The sequence below is a fragment of the Grus americana genome, chromosome 6 (genome assembly GCF_028858705.1).
Source record: "Grus americana isolate bGruAme1 chromosome 6, bGruAme1.mat, whole genome shotgun sequence".
NCBI classification, from domain to species: Eukaryota; Metazoa; Chordata; class Aves; order Gruiformes; family Gruidae; genus Grus; species Grus americana.
In genome coordinates this window covers 27,899,378-27,925,750 of record NC_072857.1, presented here as the reverse complement: position 1 = coordinate 27,925,750, position 26,373 = coordinate 27,899,378, and the positions used below count along the sequence as shown (strand labels likewise).

General features: G+C 43.1%; 1 protein-coding gene across 23 annotated transcripts in view; it reads right to left on the bottom strand.

The window, feature by feature from the left end:
• The window catches only part of ABI2 (abl interactor 2), a 73,172-nt gene extending 60,914 nt beyond the window's left edge, over window positions 1–12,258 (bottom strand). For all 23 annotated transcript variants that reach the window (XM_054830672.1, XM_054830676.1, XM_054830680.1 and 20 more), the window contains exon 1: window positions 11,948–12,258. In XM_054830672.1, coding sequence (XP_054686647.1) covers window positions 11,948–12,064 — 117 coding nt within the window. In that variant the 5' untranslated portion in view covers window positions 12,065–12,258. The remainder of the gene's footprint in view (window positions 1–11,947) is intronic.
• Between the last annotated feature and the right edge of the window lie 14,115 nt (window positions 12,259–26,373).

The following is a 26,373-nucleotide window of genomic DNA, read 5'->3' as shown; positions in this document are numbered from 1 at the left end:
TTGAAGCTGCCCTGGGAGTTTCATTGAATATAGCATTTACCATGGGGAAATGACAAGACACTCGAAAACTAAGATCAAATCAGTTCAAAAACTACCACAGGAAGACTATCATTTCTCTCCTTCAACAAAAAAAAAAAAAAAGGGGGGGGGGGGAACTGAAGTCTTACCCATATAGTAACTTTGCAGTAGATCCCCAAACTAAACTTCAGATCTAAAATTGGTGCTTTATCTCCAGAACACCTTTCTTCCTCAAATGATAAAACACATCACACTGCTTACGGAAAAACACAGGTCCCCAGAAACTCCTACTGTTGCCAGTATCGTTATGCAGCCTCAAGGGTGGCACAGAAAATGGAAGAAAATGCTGTTTAGTTTTAGAGTTTGGTTTGGGATTGTTTTGTTGGGGGTTTTTTTGTATAATTAATTTAAAACAAAAAAGAAAGAATTTCCTTAAGTATGTTTTTCATTTTTAAGATGTTACACAGAAAATCTTATTGAGATTATACACTGAATATTAAAAAGTTGAGCATGCTGCTTATAAAAGAAGCTAAATTTAGTAATATACAATACTTTGAACCCTCAGCAAGGGCAAAGGAATCTCTCATTCTTCTTTGGATCCTTAACACAAGATATAACTAAAGAAAAGGTAAGAAAATTTCATGGAAAGTGAAATATAAGGAAAATATTAACTTTTGTTCATTATAAGAAAATAAGCAAAAGCAAAATCCCCTTCTCTTTATAGTACTTTAAAGCACAGCCTTTCCAGAGGACAAGTTGATTACTGGCATGGTATTCCCACTTGTTAATTTCATGAAAAAATTCTTTTTTATATGTACGTATAAGTGGTTAAATAATTTACATCACAGCATTAATTATCCACCTGTTGATCAAGTGAGACAATTCAGAAGAGCTGGTCTTGCATAATAGATACAATTTATAAACCTTATTTAAATGAGGGGTCTTAATATGCTACAAATGTTTACAACAGGCTCACTACAGTGAAAACTTTTGTTTTCAAGGATCTCTGCATTTGTTATATATTATTATAGACTTATGCATACAGAAGAGAAAAACAAAAATTAGACTTTTATCCTCCCATCTTGCCCCAGTCATCAAAACTGGATTTGTCTTATTGTATTAGTATTATATATCAAATTAATGACTACAGTAAATGTAAAGACTGCATATGTATTTTAAAAAAAAATGTAAAATTTAAGTTTTAAGCAGATCACAACATGGTAATGATTTACAGTAATTCTATTAACTCATCTCATCAAGTGGTTATAGAAGTGTCCTCAATTTGAAGATGGTTTAAATTAATTATTATTACCACCAGACAGCTATAACAGAGATCCGGAGCCTAGAGACAACTTTTTACCTTCTGTTATCCAAACTGATTGATTTATACAGATGCACATATAGTCAGAAAGAATTTCTTCTTTCTTTTAGGAAAGGACTGCTCTTACGACAATGCACTGAGAACTTGACAAAAAAGGCTGCAAAAACAACATCGTCACTAGTTTAGGCTGACTACACACTACTTTCTCATCCAGAGTCTGCTCCTCAGAGCTTCTACACGCTTAATCATTCTGTCCCTTCTGAGAGTCGCTCTATGCCCTTAGGAAAATGACACCCATGAAGACAAACAGGCCTAAATCTTTGAAGATAATTCCCTTTCTTTGAAGGCTAAACCAACACCAATTTGTGCAGTAAACGTTTCAAAGGATACAGGATATACAGTATTCAGGATACAGAAACTAGGATATTAAATAGAAGCAATATCCCCAATAATCCAGTGAAATGGATTACAGTGGACAATACAAAACATTTCATATAATAGGCATAAACCTCCATCATGGACAAATTCAGAACAAATGCAAGACAAAAACTTAGGAAAGAAAAAGATAAAACTGCTTATATTGTCATTATTTATTTAAAATGTTTAGCCTTTTTTAGAATACCATTAAATCCTTAGTCATAACTCACAGCAATAATCCCACAGATTATGTTAAAAAGCATTACTTAGCAAATCAAATTTAGTATCCATGTACTTTACCCAAGAAAGCAGAAAACCAGTATACATAGTTCATACTCTTCACAATCTTATTTGCATATTCTTATAATTTATTATTTCTCTGTCAAAAATAACAGCCCCTTTTCAAGATTATGCTCATATGGGCATTTTTCAATCTCTCTGTTGTCTGTCACCCACCTCAGCCTCCTATTTTGCTGTTAGCCATGTGGGGGTAAGCAGCTGGCTTTTGTTTTTACTATTTCTCCTTCTAGATATATTTTTAAATAGTGACAATTACTGCAAACTTTCCATAATGGCATGATACCTTTAGCACTCTATAAGAAATTTTTTTCTCCTTTTGGTTAAATACTTTGTGCTTGTCTGCCCACGCACGCTCTCCAGACAGAGAAATGTATGTTAACTGATTCAAGATAGCCATTTAATTTGGGATATTTAACATATTTATATTCCTCACAAGCTGCAGCAGACCTGTGGGGTTTTTACCCAATAAAAAGTAGGTAGACAACAAACTTTTGCACTCTAAAGCAAACATTCAGCCTCACATATAAAGCTATAAATCTCCACTTCTCATGCCAACTTACAAACTTACCACCTAGTTAAAAAATGAATTACAAACTTTGCAATATCCAACACCTCTCAAACTTACAGTTTAAAAGGGCATTCTTTGAAATCGTTTTGAGATTGCACCATATATTCAGTAAACATGTACTATTTAATGATTATTTATTAAACTAAATCAATACATATTAGTATGCTTTGAATTCATACTAGACTACTCAGTAATAAATGGCTTTGTATATTTTGTCTGTTAAACAGAATAAAGTTTTCTCTTTGAAAAGGTATCAGACTCAAAAATACTATTTCACCTATGTTTATATATCCCTGTCTGCTAAGAGCAGTACAGAGAACAGACTTTCATTGTTCTATGAGACAGACTATACAGAAAGACAAGCACTAATTCTGCTTTCAAAAGTCACATACTTAAAGGTTATCTGTAATGACTCTCATGTTTAACAAGTGTCAGCCCCTACCTGTCACAGTTTTCACTGGGGAGGGAGGAGCAGAAACAACACCTGACATTTTCACTACTAACCTTCAGGCCCAAAGAGCAGCACTACTGCTGCACAAAAGCTTGAAATAATCAAGTTTGATGCCTGATAGTTTGAAGAACTTCTCTCTTACCTTAGAATAGTCAATCTAACAGTTCACTGCCCTCAGCAGGGATGGTCCCACTCATTCCCTATTTCATTACCCCCTCCTCCCTTGCTTCACACTCCCACCATCACTGAGCAAAGGCAATAATGCTTTTCTTATCTTAGTTTTCTTTTGGTTTAGCTAACTGAAGTGGCTCACAAATGATCAGATAAGGACCAGACTCAGGATAAGAATATAGGTAGAACTAGAAGCAGAAAGATGTTAAATCAGCTCAGCAATCTCGCCCTAAACAGCAACAAAGCCTAATATTTGCAGCTTTTGACAGGCACTGCTTTAATTTCTAGCCACTTTATATCCCAATGGTTTCTAGATGGGTAACAGGAAGAATTTATGCACTTAGCAATTTTAAATGCAAGTTTTCAAATCTACAAAAACCAGCCAAATACTCTAATAAAAACATTTGCATTTACCCAGAAGAGTTTTTAAACTTTAAGAAAAAATACTACATTTATGAGTTCAGCACAGAACTAGCTTTGGCTATATGTATAACCAACACATACAGGCAACCAAAACCCCAAACCAAATATCATTTGTTCCTCTCCTTGTAATTCACTGAGCATAAAACAACTTCATTACAGTAACGCTAAACCAATAATAATAAAAAACCACTTATATTTCAAACTGAAAGACAATTAAGAATAGATATTACAATGGCATCTACTGGGAAATAAGCTACAGGAAAAGTAAATAGCATATATAGAGTCCATAGTTCAGAGCATATCACTATAAATTTGACAGAGCAACTTGTTCGTTGTACCTGGGAACTGGAAAATTAAGATTTCTCACTGAAATAGGCACAACTCATCTGCAAGAACATATTAGTTCATTCACGCTGAGAAAGAATTGCCAACCTAACCTGTGAGAACTCTGAAAAGAGGAAATGCACCTAAATTCAGTGTGCTGTGATTACATGCTTCATCTACTGACATGCAGTTTTGCTTCATAAAGTATGAGTAGCCCAATGACTAAAGTTCCAGGCAAAGGTATCCAACAAAATTTGCAAAATTTACGTTATTAAGCAAGAGGTTAATTTCAGGTGCATGATTAAGTGTGAAAGCATAGTATTTGAAAACAAAATCCAAGAAAACTGGGCGAGCAGATTCTAGACATAGACTCTACCAAAAATTCACTGCAAAACATGGTACTTAAATCAATGTTTTCTTCTCCAATAAAATGTTCTGCTGAACATAACAGTGAGATTTCACTTGCTTAAAGCACTGACTGGAGAAGCTCTTGTCTTACATGGTGCACCACCGTGGTGCACCACTTCCTGCCTTAAAACCTACAGCACTAAGCCACAAAGATCAATGACTGCAAACACAACTAAAACATGAGCAACAGACAATAAATTTTAGAGAGCTTATTAACTGTAGGATGCAGAAGCTTGCTAGTCTGAATTATAATTCTTGATCAGTATTATTCAATAACCACAATCTGAAAATAAACTATAGAAGGGAACAACTAGAATGCCACTTGTAACGAACATTTAGGGTTACAACACTTACTTTATATTAGCAACTTGCATATTTACAAATACTATTTTCATACCTATATGTACAGTATTACCACCAGCAACTCCCATTACCACTAATAAAATGGCTCATGCTATTTCCACATCCACTCAATAGACAATCAATCCTACTCTTCCTGAACTCCAGGTTGAACTTCTGACACTGTTAAACGCATTAAATTATCCTTCCTGGCAAAACACTGCAGTTAATGCAAGGGAGAAGTAGACTGGTTGAGCAATAAATACTCCACCAACTTTGCCAGCTACATTGACTCACTTAAAAGGAAACAGACAAGATGGTCCTAATCCTAGATTATCCTCACTAAACTTACCAAACTAACACTGTAAACCTTAAGTATAGAGAGACATGCAATAACAATTTGTGCAACCATTTAATATAGTTACAATTCTGATGGGCTTATATTGTGACTGAACTACTAACATGGAATTTTATTTCAGAAAATTAGAATCAAAGACACATAAACAACATACTTTAAGTACTTTTTTCCTAATTTTGTCATAAATATTGAAAACATTGGTGTCACTTCAGAATATTTTTCTTTTTGTATATCCTGATGATGCAAGGGAGGCTATCTAACTCTCTCCTTCAAGCAATAGTATCTGCCAACCTTCCTTTAAATTATCAGGTCCTTAAAGCTTAGGCATTTGGTGATATAGTAAGTATAATGGAAGGAGGAAAAGAAAAAGAACCCAAAAAGATCATTAGTATTATTACTGGTTGTGTTATATTAGCACCAGAGTCCACCATCCAATTCCACCTTCTGCCTTAAAGGAACATGGAGAAAAGAGGATTGTGAAACCACTTGCAGGCTGAACTCAGAAAGCACTAGAGGGGAAACACTGGAGAAAATACTAACACTTCCACTTAGCCAGCTACTTCAAATCTGCAGAAAGCATCATTTTTTGAAATCAAAAGAACAGTGGGCACATACAGTCTTATTAATTGCTAACCCTCGTTTCCCCTTAATTGTTCGCATTTAGTGATTATGACAAACATGAGTAAATGTTGATGCAAACGGAGTGTACTGAAGTAATATCCCCTCAAGTATATGTATTGGGTTTACATGGCAAGGTTTTGGTAGTGGGGTGGCTGCAGGGGTGGCCTCTGTGAGAAGAGATCAGGAGCTGCCCCCATGTCAGACAGAGACAGTTCTAAGCCAGCTCCAAAACAGACCCACCACTGGCCAAAGCTGAGCCAGTCAGCAATGCTGGTGGTGCCACTGTGGTAACATACTTAAGAAAGGGTAAAAAACACTGTGAAGCAGCTGTGAGAGAGAGGAGTGAAAAAACCATGAGAGAAACAACCCTGCAGACACCAAGGTCAGAGAAGGAGGAGGGGGAGGAGGTGTTCCAGGCGCTGGAGCAGAGATTCCCTTGCAGCCCGTGGAGAAGACCATGATGAGGCAGGCTGTCCCCCTGCAGCAGGTGGAGGACCATGGTGGAGCAGAAATCCACAATGCAGCCCATGGAGGACTCTATATTGCAGTAGGTGGATATGCTCTGAAAGAAGCTACAGCCCACACCGGAGCAGGCCCCTGGCAGGAGACACAGCCTGTGGAAAGGAGCCCATGCCAGAGGAGGCTCCTGGCAGGAGCTGCAGCCTATGGAGAGGAGTCCATGCAGGAATAGGTTTTCTGGCAGGAGCTATGGCCTGTGGAAGACCCACGCTGGAGCAGTCTGATCCTGCAGGACTGTACCCTGTTGGGAAGGACTCACACTGGAGCAGTTCTTGAAGAACTGCAGCCCGTGGGAAGGACCCATGTCAGAGCAATTTGCGAAGGACTGTATCCCGTGGGAGGGACCCCATGCTGGAGCAAGGGAAGAGTGTGAGGAGGAACGAGCAGCAGAGACAAAGCGTTACGAACTGACCACAACCCCCATTGCCGACCCCCTTGCACCACTCAGGAGAAGGAGGTAGAAGAGTCGGGAATGAAAGAGTGAAGTTGGGCCTGGGAAGAAGGGAGGAGTGGGGAGAAGGTGGTTTTAGTTTTGGTTTTGCTTCTCACTATCCTACTTTATTTCTAATTGGCAATTATGCCATCCAGAGGGACCTTGACAGGCTGGAGAGGTGGGCCCGTGCAAACCGCATGAAGTTCAACAAGGCCAGGTGCAAGGTCCTGCACGTGGGTCGGCGCAATCCCAAGCACGACTATAGGCTGGGTGAGGAATGGATTGAAAGCAGCCCTGAGGAGAAGGACTTGGGGGTAATGATTGATTGATGAGAAGCTCAACATGAGCCGGCAGCATGCGCTTGCAGCCCAGAAAGCCAGCTGTGTCCTGGGCTGCATCAAAAGAAGTGTGACCAGCAGGTCAATGGAGGTGATCCTGCCCCTCTACTCCGCTCTTGTGAGACCCCACCTGGAGTACTGCGTCCAGCTCTGGGGGCCCAGTACAGGAGAGACATGGAGCTGCTGGAGCGAGTCCAGAGGAGGGCCATGAAGCTGATCAGAGGGCTGGAGCACATCTCCTATGAGGACAGGCTGAGAGAGTTGGGGTTGTTCAGCCTGGAGAAAAGGTGGCTCTGGGGAGATCTAATTGTGGCTTACCAGTACCTGAAGGGGCCTACAGGAAAGATGGTGAGGGACTGTTTATCAGGGAGTGTAGTGACAGGACAAGGGGTAATGGGTTTAAGCTGAAGGAGGGTCAATTTAGATGAGATGTTAGAAAGAAATTCTTTACTGTTAGAGTGGTGAGGCACTGGAACAGGTTGCCCAGAGAGGTTGTGGATGCCCCATCCCTGGAAGTGTTTAAGGCCAGGTTGGATGAGGCTTTGGGCAATGTGGTCTAGTGGAGGGTGTCCCTGCCCGTAGCAGGGGGGCTGGAACTAGATGATCTTTGAGGTCCCTTCCAACCCAAACCATTCTATGATTCCATGATAAATTAAATTAATATTCCCGAAGTTGAGTATGTTTTGCCCATGATGGTAATCAGTGAGCCATCTTCCTCTCCTAATCTCACTTATCTCTTACTTACTGGCTGAAATGCCTCCACCTGGTAATTCTTTGTGACTCTTTCAATAAAGAGTCAGAAACAGACACAAGCATTCTGTTACTCTAGAAAGCTCTGTGCACTGCACAAAGAGAAAAGCTGATTTTTTTAAAAGAGCAATGATCATGAGAAACAAATAAAAGATTATTTCAGAATAGACTTATACAGGACAAGCACAAAGAAACTAGACAGGCCAAGATAGTGTTGGAATTTATGTTGGTATACCAGTAACAAGATGTGCAAATTGCATAATTGCTTGGATTTGTTACTTACACCATCATAACGAGAAATTTTCTTTAGGATACTCCTGATCAAAAGCAATGCAGGAATATGAAAGTTTTGTAAACACAACACACTGTCCAGTAAAACTATTCTCTGCTTTTTCATAAAAGACACAGATAAATCAATGCAGACTGCAAATATATATATATATTTATAATATCAAGTACATCAGATAATCAAATTTTATATTCTGTTGCACAGTTTAGACTGAGATGGAACTTGGTAACAGAGGACACAACACTAATACATAAAGCATTGAACAGACAATATAAAATTTAACCTGTGATTAACACTGTGTCAGATACAACAAAAACATCCTCCTAAATAAAATTTAGTATCTTCCCCTTCTCTTTAAGAAATATGACATAGAAATAACTGTATGATTTCTCCAAGTTATTAGAAGAATAAGGTCTTTTTGGTAAGAAGTTAATCTGCTTGTATTACTACAGAAATAAAGCGAACAATTTATGCATTTATGCTTAAAACTGAACTAGCAGTAGTAGAATCATGATCACATGAAAGTGATTAAGTTATTAAACTAATTGTTGTAGTATGCAAGTTGAAATTACACTTTAAGTTTTTCTTCTATCAATTTATCTTCCTACTTAACAGAGTAGTGCCTCTTGAAAAATATATCACCTTACTAGGTAACTGACTGGCTGGAGGGCTGGGAGACCAACTTACCCAGTGGGAAAATTTATAAAGAACAACCATTGGTGAAGAACAATGAATGAAAAAACTTTTTTTGCCCAAACAGTAGTCTTTCGTCTTTCACTGCTACAGGTCCACTTATTATATATTTGCTGTATTTCCTATCATTTTCCACAAAATTTTAAGCTGATGTGCTCTGATATACTACTGTACCACAGACTCAAGGGAAGGGTAATAATTTATGTAACATTCCCTGTTGCTAAAGTAATGGAGGTCACTAAGTATCACTCATAATTTGGACAGACGCTGATGAAATTTTAAACAATGGATTTTTTATTTCATAAGCAGAAGTCAAATGAGTTGCAATCATCACAACTCTACTACTATGAATTAGCAATTTACACGTGTAAGAGATTACATGTTCAATTATTTTGAAGCTGCTATGATGTTGTTAACAGGGGTAAAGAGAAAAAACACATTCACCTTAGCACTGAGCTTCAAATTCTCTATTAAACTGACCTATGCCTTCACTGATTTTTGCAACAATTTTTGTACTTGACAATAAAACCTCAAAGCACCAACTGGCACAAAAAGAAAAGGAAGCGGCTCATCTACTGACAAATACAGGCCAACATAATGCCTTCAATGCCTTCATCACTGCACTGCCTACTATCCTGCAGATCAAGTTCAGATCTCAGTCACGTTCTGAGCCTCCTCTAGGAGATCTCAAGAATATCCATGACAAAACCTTCTGTCAACAAGGAAACACTAAAGACTAATTCTACTGTAATCCTATCTTCACTACATGACTTTCTGGACAATTACTCTTCCACACGCTTCTGAGCAATCACAAGCCCACCTCTGCCACAAAATCCAAGGCTACCATTTTCTAATATAATTTGGACTTAATTCGACATAACAGCTTTGCAACAATCATAGAATCATAGAATGGTTTGGGTTGGAAGGGACCTTAAAGATCATCTAGTTCCAACCCCAACGATGATTATTATTATTAAAAGCAAAATCACCAATATCCAACTAACCAATAGTTATATTCATTTACCTATTCCTACTCTTGCAGAGAAGAAAAAAATCAGCTTTGTATACTGATCCTGTGCAGGAGTTTATGTAGCTCTGGCATTGTGAAGGTGGGGTGGGTTCACTGACAGATTTGTTACTAGGACACTCACATCACTAAATCCAGAATCCCTTCTTGCTAGACCTCTTCTCTACAATAATCCCACTCCATGGTCTCTCAGGCTCCAGCCTTTGGAATTGGCTATCACCTGGCTGATGTCCTCCATTCCCCACTTGTTTAAAATTTAAACATGTTCATGCTGTGACCCACACTGCACCTCACAGCCAACACTCACAACACAATTTCATTATTTCATTCTCACCTCCTCCTTAGAGCTCTCTGTTGTCACGGTGCTTGGATAAATTGCCAACAGTTGGGGTATTGCTGTGTGGTGGCCAGAATCCATCAGGCTGACCAAGAGTGCCTCATTCTTTTCCTTCACTCGCCATCTGTCTGTATCCATCTCCTATTATCTTAGACTGGCTTTACGGACTGTATGCTGTCTGGGGCAATAACCATCTTTTTTTGTTCTGTATTTGTACAAACAGCATAGAATCCTCCTCTGTAGTTTTTATTAAAACAGTAAAAGTGGAGCTGTTCAATACAGATTTTATAAACTCTGGTTCATACAAAGAACACAAAAAAGGTCAGAGAAAGAAACTACATCCATTACTTCTTATCCAGTTCTCCTTTGCAAGACTCCTCTCCCCTATTCCAGAAATACCAGTTTCCCAGTTTTCAAAAAAGGATAAATTTAAATACATGTATGTCAGGTTATGACAAGGAAAATATTTCAATATATTTCTCTTAAGGATGTAAATCACACTAATTCAACATAGGAAAAGTTATTACATAGTAAGATACATATATATAATTTCACTACAATTGACATGTTTTGTAAATGATCCAAAATATGCTAAGTCTTCTCTCTAAAGAACAGCTAGTCACTCAACAACTCAAAAGAAACAGAGCTTTTTTACAGGGACATGTTAAGTATTCTCTGTCACTGGTTAAATGTTCTCTCCAATTTTCACTAACAGAATATTCTTACCACAGATCTCATCCCTACTTGTCCTCTGGAAACACACAAGCACTCTCCATTTAGGGGACTGAAAACCAAAATAAAACCAGGACCCTTTGTACTTCTCTCAATATTGACACCACAAATCCATGCTCCCCTCCTTTCTTTCCTACACACTCAGACCCTTCTTAGGAATAACCCACAACTAATGTGAGGGGTTTTTTGGGTTTTGGCTGTTTTTTTGTTTTGGGGGGAACTCTTTCATTTAGCCCTATAATCACTATCAGAGTAAACTGACTATATTTTCCTTCTCTTCTTCATAGAAAGAAAGGAAAAAACCAAAGTCCTAACACTAACCTGGCTTCAGAGCGGTCAGCACAAAAATCACATGCTGCAGTAGCAACTTGCACTTGATCTCTTTCTCCCTAATTCTGTATCATCTCTACTACATCATGCTTTCATCCTGCATCTACCAATTGGTATCTGCCCACCCTATCAAGTACCGCAGCCCTGCTTGGGAAGGGAAATATAAATCGACAGGCATATCCCAATTAAAACATGTCATTGTGCTCTAAATTAACAAGCACAGATACTGTATTTACAGGAGTCAGATATCTCCTCAGTTTATCACATCATCTCAGTACTGTCAGCAAAGGAGAGCAGAAGGTGGCAAGAGAACGAAAAGGAGCAATTGAGACAAAATCTGAAATAAATATTCAACACACTCATGAAGTGGAAAGAATTTAATTTGGAAATCAATTAAATATTTAAACGCCTCGTCACGCCAGGGTAGTTCATTCTGGAGGTGAACCAGCTTTTCTCCTCCTCCCCGGGCTGCAGCAGCCGGTGCCTGTCACCCCCCATCGCCAAAGGGACTGGGGTGGCACGACCCCGCTCCCCTCACCCGCCCACCCCACGGCGAGCCGAAGGCGCCCGCCGACCCTGGATCCGGGCAGCGGAGGCAGCCCCACAGCAAACGGCGGGGGAAGACACGACCCTGCCCAGCCAGGGCTGCCCCATGCCCAATCCGCGCCACTGGGGCCGCCTCAGCGAGACGAGGGGCCGGCGACCGTTAGACGGGGACAGCGACCGTTAGGCTACGACGGCGACCGTTAGTCTGCGCGCGCCCCGCCCCGCCCGCCGCACCTGGATGTAGTTGGTCTCGCAGTACTCAGCCACCCGCTCCAGGTTCGTGTAGCTGTCGAACAGGGCCCGGCGCCCCCCGGGGATCTCCTCCTCCAGCAGCATCTGTAGCTCCGCCATCTTCACATCCTCTCACCCCGTCCGTCCGTCCGTCCGTCCTCCTCACCCCCCCTCCGCCCCCTGCCCCCTGCCCCCTCCGCGCGCGCGCTCGCGCCGCACGCCCCCCACCCCACGGCGCTACCCGCCGCCCGGGCCCGGCCTCGCGCCGCGGGCAGGGAGCGCGCGCCAGACCCCCACCGCGGCGGGGGCGGGGCGCGGCCGGGCAACACCTCCTGCGCATGCGCCCGCCCCCACACCCCCCACACCCCCCACACCCCCCGCGCGCCTACTTCCGGTCCGGCGGAGCGCAGCGGGCGGTATCCGGGAGCGGGGCGGGGGGAGGTTCACCTCCGAGCCGGACCCTGGGGCTCTCCCGCCTCCTTCACCATGAGCATCTCTTGAGAAAAGCTGCTGGAACGGGCGATTCCTGCATTACTTTATGGGGGTTTTTTAATGGCCGTTTGCAGGTGGGGGCCCGACGCCCCGCAGTCTCGCCCCGGAGGCGGCAGCGAGCGTCGCACCGAGCCGTTGCCCTGGGGGTGCCCCCCGGCAGCAGAGCTGGCACCAGCCGCCGCGGCGTTAGTCCGAAGGGCGAACACCAAATAATAACGTGTGTTTTCATTTTAGGAGGTCTTGCCTTTTTTTTTTTTCTCATCATTTTGCATTAATTTACTCCATGGCAGCTTGTTAGCAGCGCTCTTCCCAGCGCGTAGGTCTAACGCCACATCGACTGGTATCCCTGGGAGCTTTGTCTTCGAATACAATGTGAGCGAGGGTCAGACCCTCATGCTTCTAACGTAGCTGCTGCTCAGCTCTTCTGGCCAGCACAGGAAGAATAAAATGTTTCTTTTGTGCAGTTTCTGTCTGAAAAGCTGCTGTTGTACAGGGGCAAGAGGAAGGGTAAATTCTCAGCCGCCAAGTTGTCAGCTTTTCAACTTTTAACAGAGAAAAGCGTATAATGAAGGGTCAGCAGAAGCCAAGGAAGGACAGCCTCGTGGCTGAAGCCATGAGTTAGGAGGTCTGTTCAGTCAGTTCCTGGCTTTAACACTGACTTTATGTCCCAGGCAAGTCCTTCAGTATCTCTACAACTGGGATGAAAATGCGCACCCTTAGAGGAATGTGGAAGGCTTTACCACTGAATTCCTTCACCTGAACCTAAAAGTAGCCTTTCTCCACCTCCTCTCTCACCTCCTCTTCCCCCTGCCAAAAAAAAAAAAAAAAAAATCAGCCCTCTCAGCAGAAGTGTCCCAGCTTTCTCTAGGAGAGCCTATTTGTCTCTGAAATGAATTGCAGCTGTGGTTACTCACCTCCTGTTCCCATGAGGCTCCACATAGCTTCTGCTGCCTCTGTGGTGCAGCCCTGGGTTACGTGACATCTCTTGCATACTCTGACACGACAGCCTGATACTTTCCCAGCCTTTGTGTTACAGACACTTCCGTGGTAGTCACTAACTAGTGAAGATCCAGTGCTGCTGTCCTTGTACATCAGCCTGGTATTATAGGAACAGTTGTTCTCATGCCTTGAAAGCTGCTGCAAAGGCATCCAGCTAGATATGCCTGGCCTCCAGGTGACTTCTAGAAATACCAACAGATTACAGACACCTGGTGGGGTCAGGCCACAAACTAGTCTTTGGGTCAGTCCATCTAAGCTTCTTCCCAAAAAGAAAAATGAAATAAAAATCCCTGCCATGAGGGATGTCTGCCTGGAGACATTTCTGCTTAGTTCTCCCATGTGAAGGATGAGTCAGGCTCAGTGTTCATTCTACTGCTTTAAAAACCTCATGTGCAAAATATTTTTCTCCTATTTTTAAATGTGGGCTAAAATTCACAACTTCACTTGATCGTGTGTTTCAATTTTTCTACAGGCAGTTAAAAGTGCCAAAGGTAATTCATAATTTACAGCTACAGTAGTCTTAATCTCACAAAAAGGCTTAGAATCATGAAACACCCTGCTAGAGACCACCACCATGATGTATGTGGGGAGGAGAGGGGGGACTGCTCAAAAGCACCCATACTCTGTCACCCAGCACCCACGCTCCAGCACAGGGCTGTGTTAGTGTGGTGTCAGGCCGCCTGCAGCTTTCTGCAACTGATACTGGCGCTCCCTGCCCTAGAACAACAAGGACTGCAGAAGTGAGTGTCGTGCAGCCTCCCTCATGGTGCCCTCTACCCCCAAAGTGTATAAACCATGAGCTATACATCCAAAAATACTGATTTTGCTGTAGTTAAAAAATAAACCTGGTTGTCAGCCCCCCTGCTAATTGTTAATGCACCTTTTGAGAGAGCTGATCGGAGCCTTTGCTGCAAGGGCTCTGGGAAGAAAAGCCAACCAAATCAACTCACAAAGGGCTGCTATACAGCGTGAAGCTCCAAGCCTTGTCCCACCCGTCCAAGAATCAGCCATGGCAAGGCTTCCACCTCACCCTAGGGCCTGCAGCTGACAAATAACACCTTCACACTTTGGTAATGGGCCCCACGCTCCCTCCTCCACAGTAGCTTCAGCTTGGACTTGCTCATGTCACATCTGCTGCTGCCGCAGCTCCAGGGGTTGCTCACACCCACGCTCCCAGGACTCCTTGGATTTGTGCCAGGCTGGAGGCAGGCTGAGGCTTTCCTTCTCTCTTCATTCATTTGCTTTTCAGGTGTGAAGTCAAGCTGTCACTTGGCAGCTGCCCAGTAAACCTGCACGATCTTTCTCTCGGCAAGAGGAGAAAGCTGTCAAGATGTAAAGAGGAAGGTTCTCCAAAGATGCTGTTAGGAGTTTTAACTTAGATTAGCAGCAGCAGACTGTAGGGATGGAGAACTGTTACTTGTGTCATCTCTGGGCTTTTGGGTGCCATCAGGGCCTGCTTTCAGAGGACACCTGCGAGAGCCTGTCTGCTCTTGTATCTGCACTCAGCATCAGCAAACCTTCTTACAGGGAGCTCCCACCTGTGGGTCAGGCACCTCTTGACCTCTCAGTGGCCCTGCTGGTGACTTTTAGGGTGTAAGAAAAAGCAATACCTGAAATATGTGCACATTGCTGTTCACCGGAGTAGCTGGACTAACCTGTCTGCATAATTGGGTGCTTGTTATCACAGCATGTTTGCATTTTAATATTTTTGTAGATTTAAATTTAAATATGAAGAGCCCTCCTGTCAGAATAATGGCCATCCTATAATCCTCTGTACACATACCAAAAATAATTAGAAAGTGTTTAAATTAGACCAACTGAATGCAACTACCACTTCCCTAAATTTACATAAATGACTTCCCATCTGTCAACTGATGTGCTAAACTAATTTTAAGTTTTTATACTCCCTCAGTCCTAATTACAGTATTATACACTTTAACTTTTCCAACTTTTTTTTAATCCTTTTGTGCAAGATTTTCCCTTAGATCAGTATCTTCAAGACTGGGAAGCAAACATATTTTCCACCTAAACATGCTGTTCAAACAGTCACCAGAAAATAGAAAGGCAAGCACCTAGCTGGACACTCCAAATTGGAGGTCAAGATCCAAAAGCACAGGGAGACCACGATTCTTCCAAGTTCTCTCACATGTGTTAGGTTTTTACCTCTGCCAACCACCCAAGGGAGTCCCCTGCTCACCAAGACTTGCAGAGACAAGCAGATCCTTTGGTCATGTGCAATCTTGCAGCTGGGCACTGTGTGTGCATGTCCCATATACCACAGTTTGAATTACCAATTCTTAATTAGATAAAGGTAATAATGGGGTAACTCAAAGGCCATCTATTTTGGCACCACGGTAAGAAATCGCAATCAAAAGCCTCTTCTGTTTTGTTTGCTATATGGAAAACTGAACAGCACAATCACCACATCAGGGTATGTGAGTAAACATCCTGTTGAGACAGATGACCAGGTCAGATCTCTGACAGATCCTGCTGCAGGTTTTTGGTTCACTTGTGTAAATAACTCTGCTCTAGTTTTATGAGGTTCCCATTTCTGAACATTTTTCCCTTATTTTTTTCCCCCCACATTTTGTAAACAGTAGAAACAAAACCTGAAAACCCCTGTGCTTGCTGCATCACATGCAGCTGAGTATATTTGCAGATGGATAAAGGACAAAAGAGTCTGACACCAAACATACGATCATGTGTACTGACCATATACATAGGCCCATGCTCATTAGCCAGCAGGTAACATTTACTGGAGGGGTAGGAGAGGTAGGGAAGATTGGAGGATTGAAGAAAATAGTGTGTAACTGAAGTATGCACTTTCACTCCCTCAACAAAGTCATGACATTCTGCTCGCTTCACATAGTGTCTGGATCTGCCTCTGGGTGGATGGCAGGTCTTTGCCAGTCTCATAATCCAAAGCACCTGAAGTGAACAGCAGCTTATTTAACTCCCATGGCTATTCCAGAATGCCAGGGGTGGCCTCCCAGCACAGAATGCAGCTCATACACGTCCAATGCTGCAACAAATGGTGTCAGGATCCTGAGGCGCCTTAAACACTCAACCTCCAGTTCTCACTGCAAAACAGAATGAAAAACCCACACACCCTGAAGCTGTACATTCTCCTCCTGCTTCCTCGGGCATTCAGCAATTTGCTGGGCAATCAAGATTGTAACCACAGACAACCTCTTTGCTTATGAGAAACGGCATCTGGGTGAAGCGCTTGCTGCACAAAGGGTAGGAGAAGTGACCCATAGAGTAGTTTACCTCTCATGGAAGCGTTTGCTCTCACATTGCTATTTCAGAACCACCTCAGACAGAGGCAGTGCAGGATTGATACCTCACAACACCTCCAGAGAGGGGCAGGACGTTGCAGAGATTCAGACTGTCTGTTCTAGGACATGGCTCATTCTAAATAGCACGCTTTTTTCCTAGGAATGCAAGTTTTCTCTTGAACTTTATTTCAATACAGCACTGTGTGAGAAGGACAGAGCCAGTACAAGGGGAGAAACTCTCCAAGGGAGGAAGAGGTCAAGCTAAATAGGAAAAATAATGATCTCTTTCTAACATTTCAGACTTTAAAAGAAAACAGGCAACAAATGGTCTCAAAGAGAAGCCAGCACAAAGCATAGTTGCTCATCAGTTTCCTTCCAAGGGTTCAAACAACAAAGCGCTCTGTGAGCAGCAGGAGGAAAGAACTGCTTTAATTTGTTTTTCTTTCCTGCCAGTATTCCTTCTCAAAGATGCCAACCCAGACCAACTGCCAGTCCTTTCCCACCCTTTCCTGATCCTTGTGACACCTGCCAGGTAAGGTCTAATATGGCTGCTGAGGAGACAGACCCTGAGAGGTAGATACGGGAGTTAACGCTCCACTACAGCACATGGGAAAATCCACCCACTCTCAACTATTGATTCCAGCTCACTACAGACTGGAGCAGATGTTACTGGCCTACTTATGTTTTTTTCACATTTGCAAGTTTGCTCTGCAGCTACAATGGTTAGAACCATTCTCTGAAGTCTGTGTTTCTTCCTGTATGTAATTAAAGTTCAGATTTTTAGGTACTCGCATAATTCCAGGAACTTGCCCCCTGGAGCTTTTTTAATCCTATCCTGTTTATAATCATGCTTTTACCACATAAACCACTTTAAAAAGTTTTTTATGGCCTTGCATATTCTTAGGAGCCACCAAACAAATGTGTGTTGTTCCTGGAATTAGCACAATTCCCTTGCATGGCAAAGATAATAATCACATCTATGAAGCCATCTTTCCTCCTTCCATCACACATCTGTTCAAGTAATCCCCTTTGATGAGGCTGTGAAGGCCGCTCCTCTTTGCACAGCTTCTGTTCACTATAATAACTTACATCTCTCTCCTCCTAACTGCTCTGTCCTCCTGCTTGGCTAACATGTGGGAGCATTTCAGCCCTTTCTCTCACCCACGGCTATTTTTGACAGTATGGTAGCAGCACAAATCTCAACAATGCAGTACTGCCTATCAGGAAATGGAGACTGATGGCTCCCCATCAGTCGCAGCAGCTTCACCCACCTCAGCCTGAATCTGGTTTGACAGAATATTTATGTGCAGAAGGCAGCCAGGCCTCCCCGCAATGTCTCCTCTGAGAGGGAGCTTAAAGGACTCATTTATTTCAAAGGCAAAGACACCTCTGAATTATATGAGTGAGCTTTTAGCAGGAAAGAGTTAGAGCCTGATATGTACCCATCCTGCTACAAACTAGTCCAAGTCACAACCTCTGCACCTTGGAATATAAGACAGGACCCAAATGACCATCATGTGTCAGCACACAAGGTTTGATCTGTCTCATACAGGTGTAAGGATTTTTTTTTTCATCTTTGTCTTTTCAGGACTGGGTTTTCCGGGGAACACAATGGAGCGAGGTGGTCACACCCCTGAATTCAAATGGGGCAGAGTATTTAACCTATTTTGCAGGTGCCAACCTTAGCTAACAAGCTTCTGGTGGGTTGGGGCTGAGCTGGGTGTGCAGCTGGGGTGTACAGCAGCTCGTGACATTGGTTTCAAGAGCCCCTATTAGACTACTGCTTCCCCAGCTAGGGAATGGGATTGCTGCGGGAGACATCCCTAGCGTGGGGCCAGAGGTGAATGGCTGGAAGGCCACAGGTTGGTCCCCCTTCACCTAATGGAGTCTGGGGTTGAGCCATTACTGAAGGATGAACAAAGCTGAGCTCTGCTGTTTAAAGTAATCATACAAGTCTGTGCGGATCCCTAGCCTCACACAGAGATTTATTAGAATCAGGAACACCAAGGCAACTCATCCTCTCTAAACAGCCTCATTCCCTGCTCTATGTGCTTACTACCCATGGGGCCCACCTATGCATTAGTTCCCCTCCTTCCCTCTCTGTGTTTTTCTGCAGCATGTATTCACTAAATATAATCTGACAGCTTACTTTCTCAGGTCCACAGCCTCAACACCCATGCGTTGCTTCTCTGTGCCAGAAGCTCTATTTTACAGTTCAAACCGTAGTCTCCCTCCCAGCTCATCTTGCATGAGGAATGAGCGCATCCTTGTGTCCTCTCCCTTTTCACACCCATCGCTGTTGTTGGAAGGGGCTCACACAGCCACTTGCAGTAGCATGTCCCTCAAAAATCTAGCAGCCTCAGAGCCACACAACCAAGAGTTAACTGTTCTGGTTGTTTTGCAAACGCCAGCTAGTCCTCAGCTGTAATCAGTTTGTCCACTTCCACTAGTTCCAGTTTTTGGCTTAATTCTAAGTCTCTTTGAAGCCATCATACACGTATAATTTCGTTGCGTAAGGGGGCTCTCACATCGAAGTGGTATCCTACTACTCTTCAGTAACTTTCTGCCTCACCAACTTCAAAAAGTGACATATTCCTCCAATGTGCACTCACTGAAATGTCATTGAAATCTGCCTTCTAGTTGTATTACCTGACCTATGGCACACCAAATCTCAAGGGCCTATTATTTGTTCCAGAAAAATCTGATGCTTGTCAGTACATGCGACACCTCCAACCAAAGGGCTCATTTAGCCACTTGCTAGCTGTACTTCTTGATTCAAGGATTCAGAGTTCATTAGAGTACTGAGCGTTGTTTAAGTATATACATCGCTAGGATAAAGAGATTATTTCAGGGCACAGACTGGCTATCATCTCTAATATGTAGGAAGAGGAGCAGAAGAGCAAACATACAGCTGGTGTACTTTTGTTCTTCTACTGCCAATCTGATTTTCAAGCTGTTTTTATACAAAGGGAAAAGCAGAATGGAGAAATCCTTATCTTAAAAAAATGGCTGGGAGCTTCAGTGAATTCAGCAGCTCTAAGGATAAAATACCCACAGTAGCCTTCCCCCTCCCCTGCCTCCTCAGGAACCAGCAGTATTTCTCACAGCTTTCCATTAACTACTTTTATTATCTGAATGTCTGCCCACATGAGTAATTGAGTGAGTCACATCAGCAAAAGACTTGGTGGAGTTTTATGAGGAGGCTGCACTGTAATTTTTTTTTTTTAAATCACAGTTTAATTTACAGAATGAGGATTTTTAGCTGTGGTGACAATTTCAAGACCAGTGCTGCAGTAGTCAGAGAAAGAAACACAGAGGTGATAAGGATTTCCAGTTCTTGAGGGTAATTAAGAAAATGTGATTGCTCAGCTCAGTTTACCACACTGGAACAGTACAGCCATAAAATATATAAAGGCTAATGCAGGATGTATGTTTGCAGTATTTTTACCTTTACTATGTAAAAGTCACCATGAAGCTTCCTCAAGCACAAAACAGGTTCACTATGAACTATGGTGTATATATAGCAACAGGCCCTACCTAGTTACCACTGCTGGGATATGAAACCAGAGGCCTGATCCAGCAAACCCTCTGTATCATTTCCTTTTTCTTTGCATTATGGCAATACTAGACTTACAAAGACATCTATGCATTTAAATAGTCAAGTAAGCACTTAATGCGATATTCAAAATCCAAACACCTGAACAGCTTCAAAAATTTGTTTTCCAATGACTGGAATCCACAACTAAGATTGCAGCACAACTGTGCTAGGCCACTGTATTCACTGCAATCACACAGCACAGATAATAGTCGCAGTCATACAAAGGTTTGCAGGCCCAGGCCCACGCTGGGCCCAGCAGTCTGTTAGCAAACAATCAATTTGCTCCTTCCTTTTTACAAGAACAATACCACCAACTCAAGGCACGGGTTCCAGCAAATTTAATACAAATTCTGTGCAGCGGAAAGACTAAGTGCTTCACGCACCCTCTCTGTTCCCATAAATCTTGCTCACCGATGAACGTGGGGTGGCTGCAACCATTGGTCCGGTTGGTTTTCCATCATATGCGATGGTGTATTCTTGCATCCCTGTCAGCTCCCATTAACTCACACAGCTCACTCCTCCCCTCCCAAGGCACCTTTCCCCCGTTCAGACTGGAAGAGCTTGCAAAAGCAGGACGGCCACCTCACAGAGCCAGGGCATGTTCAGAAACTACCTACCACACAGTGGGCAAACAACCTCCTTTCTCCCCGAGCAGGACAGTGGCAGGTGGTAGTCAAGCTGCCAGAAGAAAGGGCTTTTGGGCCTGGAAACTGTGTTTGTGGAAGCTTAGAGCTGTGTGAGAATGCTCGCACATGTTGCAACAAGGCAGCAGTTCTTTTGCTCCCCCCCCCCAGCAGCAATCCAGTTATTGCTGCTTAACGCCCATGGTGCCCCGAACCCCATCACTGTACCAGGCTGACTTACAAGCACCTGAGGATGGAGCAAGAGTCAGCTTGTGACACGCTGGATACTGAAGGCTGCTGAGCAGGACTGAAGTCGCTGCATTTCTGTTATTTAGGTATCGCAGAGTTCCTTCATCCCTTCCAGGGTTCAGCTGTAAGGCAAATGCATGGAGCTAGAGCATCAGTGTGCAGCACAAAATACAAGCGGTCTTAAAGAAAGGGATGGAATAAACATGAGATACATAATCATGTACATAAGTCACAGCTAACAAGTCCTGCATGAGCAAGTCAGTTTCGGTCCAAGAAACTACAAAGCTAGCGTGTGCATTTTCATGTTAGTGCTGATGTCAGGGCAAGATTATTGTTCCCAGAATTAAAAATAATATATCTGACAACAGTGAATTCCAATAGAGGATCCAACAGTGACATGAAAAGTGCAGCTTTCTTCCATGCTGGCAGTAGGCTTTATCAATGAAGATGTAGGGAAGTTGACAAGGGTAATAAAGTCACCTTTGCTAGATCTGAGCCTTGTTTCTTCTGTATCAGGGTCTCAGCCAATATGAAACAATGCTACCAGGTGCCCATTTCCACACTTTGACAATATGAACTTTGCTTTTTCAGACACCTTATTTGCTTCCCCTCCCTCACCCCAAAAGATAAGTGGCCAAATACGACTTACTGTTTTTCTGTTACTGTTCCAATAGATTTTTGTTCCTTTCCCGGATTCATGGCCTAGAGAATGAGGGCAAAAGCCTTAACAGGTGAATAGCACCTTCTCTTTTATATATGACTATTAATTCCCTCCCAACCTCCCCTGCCTAAGGCTTCTGAACACAAAGTACTTGTAGGAATCATTTAGTCTATTGCTGAAACACAGCCCCTGAGCCAGCAGATACACAGCACTGCTGCAGCATCTCGTTCCATCAGTTAAATTAAAGAACTGAATCCAGCTGATGGCTGGGTCCAGCAAGCTCTCTTTTAGAGAGGAGAGCCAGGGCCTTCTGTAAAGCTCTGAAGGGGAAGATGATCGCTTTACCCTTGCTGCAGTGTCTGAGTCATTACTGAGTTGGAAGGAACTGTTAAAAAAAAAAAAAAAAAAAAGCCTTTTTTGGTGAGACTAGAAAGTTGGCAGCCAAGCAGGCACAGCATTGGATGTCTCACTGCCAGGCTTGTGACAGAGCTGACCTGCCTGCATGCCAGCAGGGAGGTGGGAGCAGAGCGTGCCAGTGCCCAGGAGTTGCTCAACACTGCAGGGACTGGAGCAGAGAACTTTCAGATGGCCCCAGCACTGACACCCCATATAAAGAGCAAACATTTCCTGCCTAATAGTGTCACTGGAGCATCACTTGCCCACTTGCAGTGATGTTTCACTGTCGTTGAGATAACTAAGATACTCATCAGGGACACATTTTACCTGGTTCCTCTGCCCTTACAATTCTGCATCCTCTCCTCTCTGGCCCAGGCAAAAGGCGTCAGCTACCTTATCACCACTACTATCACTTATCTGTACGGCGATTACAATTAAGATTTTGCCCCACACTGGTTTTATTGTGTAATCCTGCAAGATTTGTCCTTGTGACTTTTTACTGGCCATTGATCTATTTAAACTACTTTTCCCATTAAAGAGATGATCAAGTGCTAGCGCCAGAGATGTTGGTGCAGATACAGAACTATGACTGACGTTTTTTGCCTCCTGGAAAGAGCATTAACATCAGAGCAATTGCAAGTAATTCATTCATCTTGGGTTCAGGCTCCTCTGTAAAAGAAACAGGAGTGACCTGAAAAGTAAGGGAAAAAATTCTTTCCACTCCAGCCCTCCCCCAAATCTTTTGTGGGAAACACAACTGTGTTTGGAATGCTAAAATTCACATAGATTTAAAAATACTTATCTTCAAGGAATGTTGTCATGGAAACTCTCATCTTCTCTCCTTCCCCACCCTCCATATGTGAGGAACATTTTCTTAATCTTTTTTTTTTTTCCCCTGCATGTGGTAGTTTCTCTTTCCCGTCTGCTACCGCCAAAAATCTGGCATTGAATCCTAAAAGATGTCAAACCGACCTTTTGTTTAGTTGAAAAGTGATTGCTAAAAAACAGTCCTGAGCTCAACTAGAGAGAGATGCCAAGATGGGTACATACTCTCAGGCTCCAGAGAGAGATGTCTGGAGTATTTTCCAGCAGTTCCTGCTTTGGACAAGTGGAAAGCAGCAAGAGCTGCCATGGTAATTATAACAGTTCTACTTCCTGGTGGCATAACCCACAAGTGATGAAGATTTTCCTTCTCATTAGAAGCCTTTTCTCTCCTTCCCTGTCACTGTTGATAAAAGGGGTAGGGAAGTGGGTAAAGTCCTGTATGTTCAAAGTGCTTTCATGAAGGTACTGCTTTACCCCATTCCTTTTGCCCCAAAGCTACAAGAGGATCCGAGCACAGAAAGGAAGTCAATAAACTGTAAACTTCACTCTGTTGATCAGGGTATATCTATATCCGAGGATCAATGTCAGGGAGCCCCTTCTGCACATTAACAGAAACCTTGGGAAGGTCATACGTGGCCCTACGAAGTGATGAGACTCTACAGATATCTCCTGCTGTCAGTGAGAATGAGTGCACAGTACTCGAGACAGAAAGAGTGAGAAGGCAATGCTACTTCCCTGTGAGTTAAGCAGTACCAAAATGTTCACGAACAAACTATCCAGGTGAGACAGATAAATTGTTTTCCCAGTCTGGATTGCCAGCAGCCCCAGGTTCATATAACTGCAGAGCTAATGGGAGAGCTGGCATGAGAGCTGCCCAAGGCATTTTAAATCAGCAGACATTCGCTCTCCCCAGCAACCACCATTTACATTTGCAGCAAGTAGGACAGAAGTTCCCAAAACCATCCTTTCCATTTAATGATGGAAAATAAAATATACAGCCCTCAACTCTGTGCTGCATGCCACAGCCGTTACCAGCAACTCCTTAAACGGCTGGGATCAGGATATTACTAATTTGCAATAATGGCTCTATATGCAGCCCAGGTTAATTAAAATCTAGAGGTAACACCATTCATGGATATTTTGGAGGTAGTGGGAGGCTAAGTCAATAAGCTGTCTGCTCTGCTCAGTTATGTTAACAACTGTCTCATCAGTTGCCACCAGTACAAGGGGCAAAAGTATAAGGCTTTGTCAGCCAGAAACAGCCATGACAATCAATTAGCGATGGCCTGACTGCTCCTGGCACCTGCACTGGCTGCCTGCTTCTGAGAGCAGCAGGTTGCATAGGCACAGAGATGTATTTAGTTTCTTACCTTCCATCAGTTTGTAGCCCTCTGTAGAAGCTTTATTCTACAGTAAGAGTCAAAGGAATGATATGATAGCTTTTCATTATGCTTTTCAAAACCATCCTGTGGAATGCAACTTTCTGGTGTAGTGAAGGAATATGAAGCATAAAAAGCAGTAATTCCCTATATTATAGAAGGAGCCTCCCCCTCTTGGCTTTGTTCCTAGACTATAATTTTTTTCCACAGGTTGCAATGCTTGCCTGCATCCCCATGTTACAGCCAGAAGGGATTTCTGGGCCTCAGATGTGTTCTCAGTGCATGGGTCTGAGCAGCAGGACCAACAAAACCCTATTCTCTATTGACTGGACTCCTGAGATTGGCTATCTGCTACAGCACAGGCGCTGACTCAGGCTTTTCCCCAGGCTGGCATCTAACAATGCTTCGGCTTTGGCTGCAATCTTGTGACACGTCTAGCATAGACTCCCTATGCCCAGTCGTCTTTTTTTCCCCCCACAAAATTTGTAAGAACATAACAGTGTTGAGATTTCAAACGCCAATCCCTGTCAAATGCCCAAGGGCTCAGAAGTTACTTCTTGTGAGAAGGGGAAAATGGCCAAACATAAGTGGGGAGGGGGGCACACTCTATGAACACGAGTCTTCCTTAGGAAACCAAGCCAAACAAGAACCAGCTTATAGTTCATGCCAGACAAGGGATGAGGGGAGAAATGGCACAAAACTGGTATTTCAAGCTTCCAGGCAAAAATGATTAAAACTTCACGAGAAAGCTCTGATCCATGACCTTTCCCATACTAACAAGGGAGTTTGCTGTACAAGAAAAGGATCCACAGCTGGGCTGATGAGCATTGTGCTAAATCTTGATAGGCTGTTTGAAATGAGCGACGCACATAGAGTGAGGAATGGAAGCTTACAGACTTCAGCAAACAACGTGGCTATGACCTCAGTATCACTCCGAGCAGTGCATAACAAATGCTTGAGAGTGCCTTACCCCTCTCTCTTCCCTCCATGCTCAACACATTTCCTTAACTAATGAGTCAGAGTGTGTTTTTGACAGTTTTGAGCAAACACAAACTAATGACTGGCTTTCTCCGGCACTTTGGGCCACATTATTCTCTCGTATCAGCCATGGGACTCCTGTAGCATGCTTGGTTACTGGCCCAGACTGACACTACAGTCTTACAGGATGTGATACCTGTGCAGGCTGATGGAAAATTTGTAACAAATTATATGGAATTACTCCCATTTTTGATTCTTGTAACTGGGGAAGGGCTGTTGCAAGGCAGTTGGCCCATACAGCTCCAGCAAGGCAGAGAAATGCTGTAACAGATGTCTGGACAATTACACTTGGAAAGCTTTTCTGGTGTCCGAAAGCTTCACTCCTGTGACACGGCTACAAGAGAGTAGATCTTCACCACTCAATTATATATAACAGTCAGCTATTCCTTGTCTGGTTCCTAGCAGGGACAGTGCTATCCTACCATTTTTTCCTGAGAAGGCAATAACTTAGCCTCCATTTTGCCTCCTCTGCACACCAGGGATGCTTTAAAGTAAAATCCTTTACCACACTGATTTCTCTGGAAGGTTTAGGAAACATCTGCAACCTTCAAGAAAAACAGGCCTTTTGCATAAGCAGTGAAGCAAAGCCTAACAAGAATTGCCATCTGGGGACCAACCTTCAGTTAAATGGAGGTCAGATTAGCAAGAGCTTTCTTGCAGTTCATTATAAAAATCAATGCAAGAGAACAGCAAGCTGAACTGCACAACCCTCCTTTTTCTGCCCAGCAGACAAAAAACAGTAGAACAGCATCTGTGTCTCACCTCTCCCCCAATACGAACTGCACTGGGGAAGATCTGAATCTCTACAGCTCTACCAAAAGCAGAGCTGACACATTAAACCCAAGAGCAGAATTTTCTTTGTCTGGTGCCCACAGAGGCTGGCATCAGATG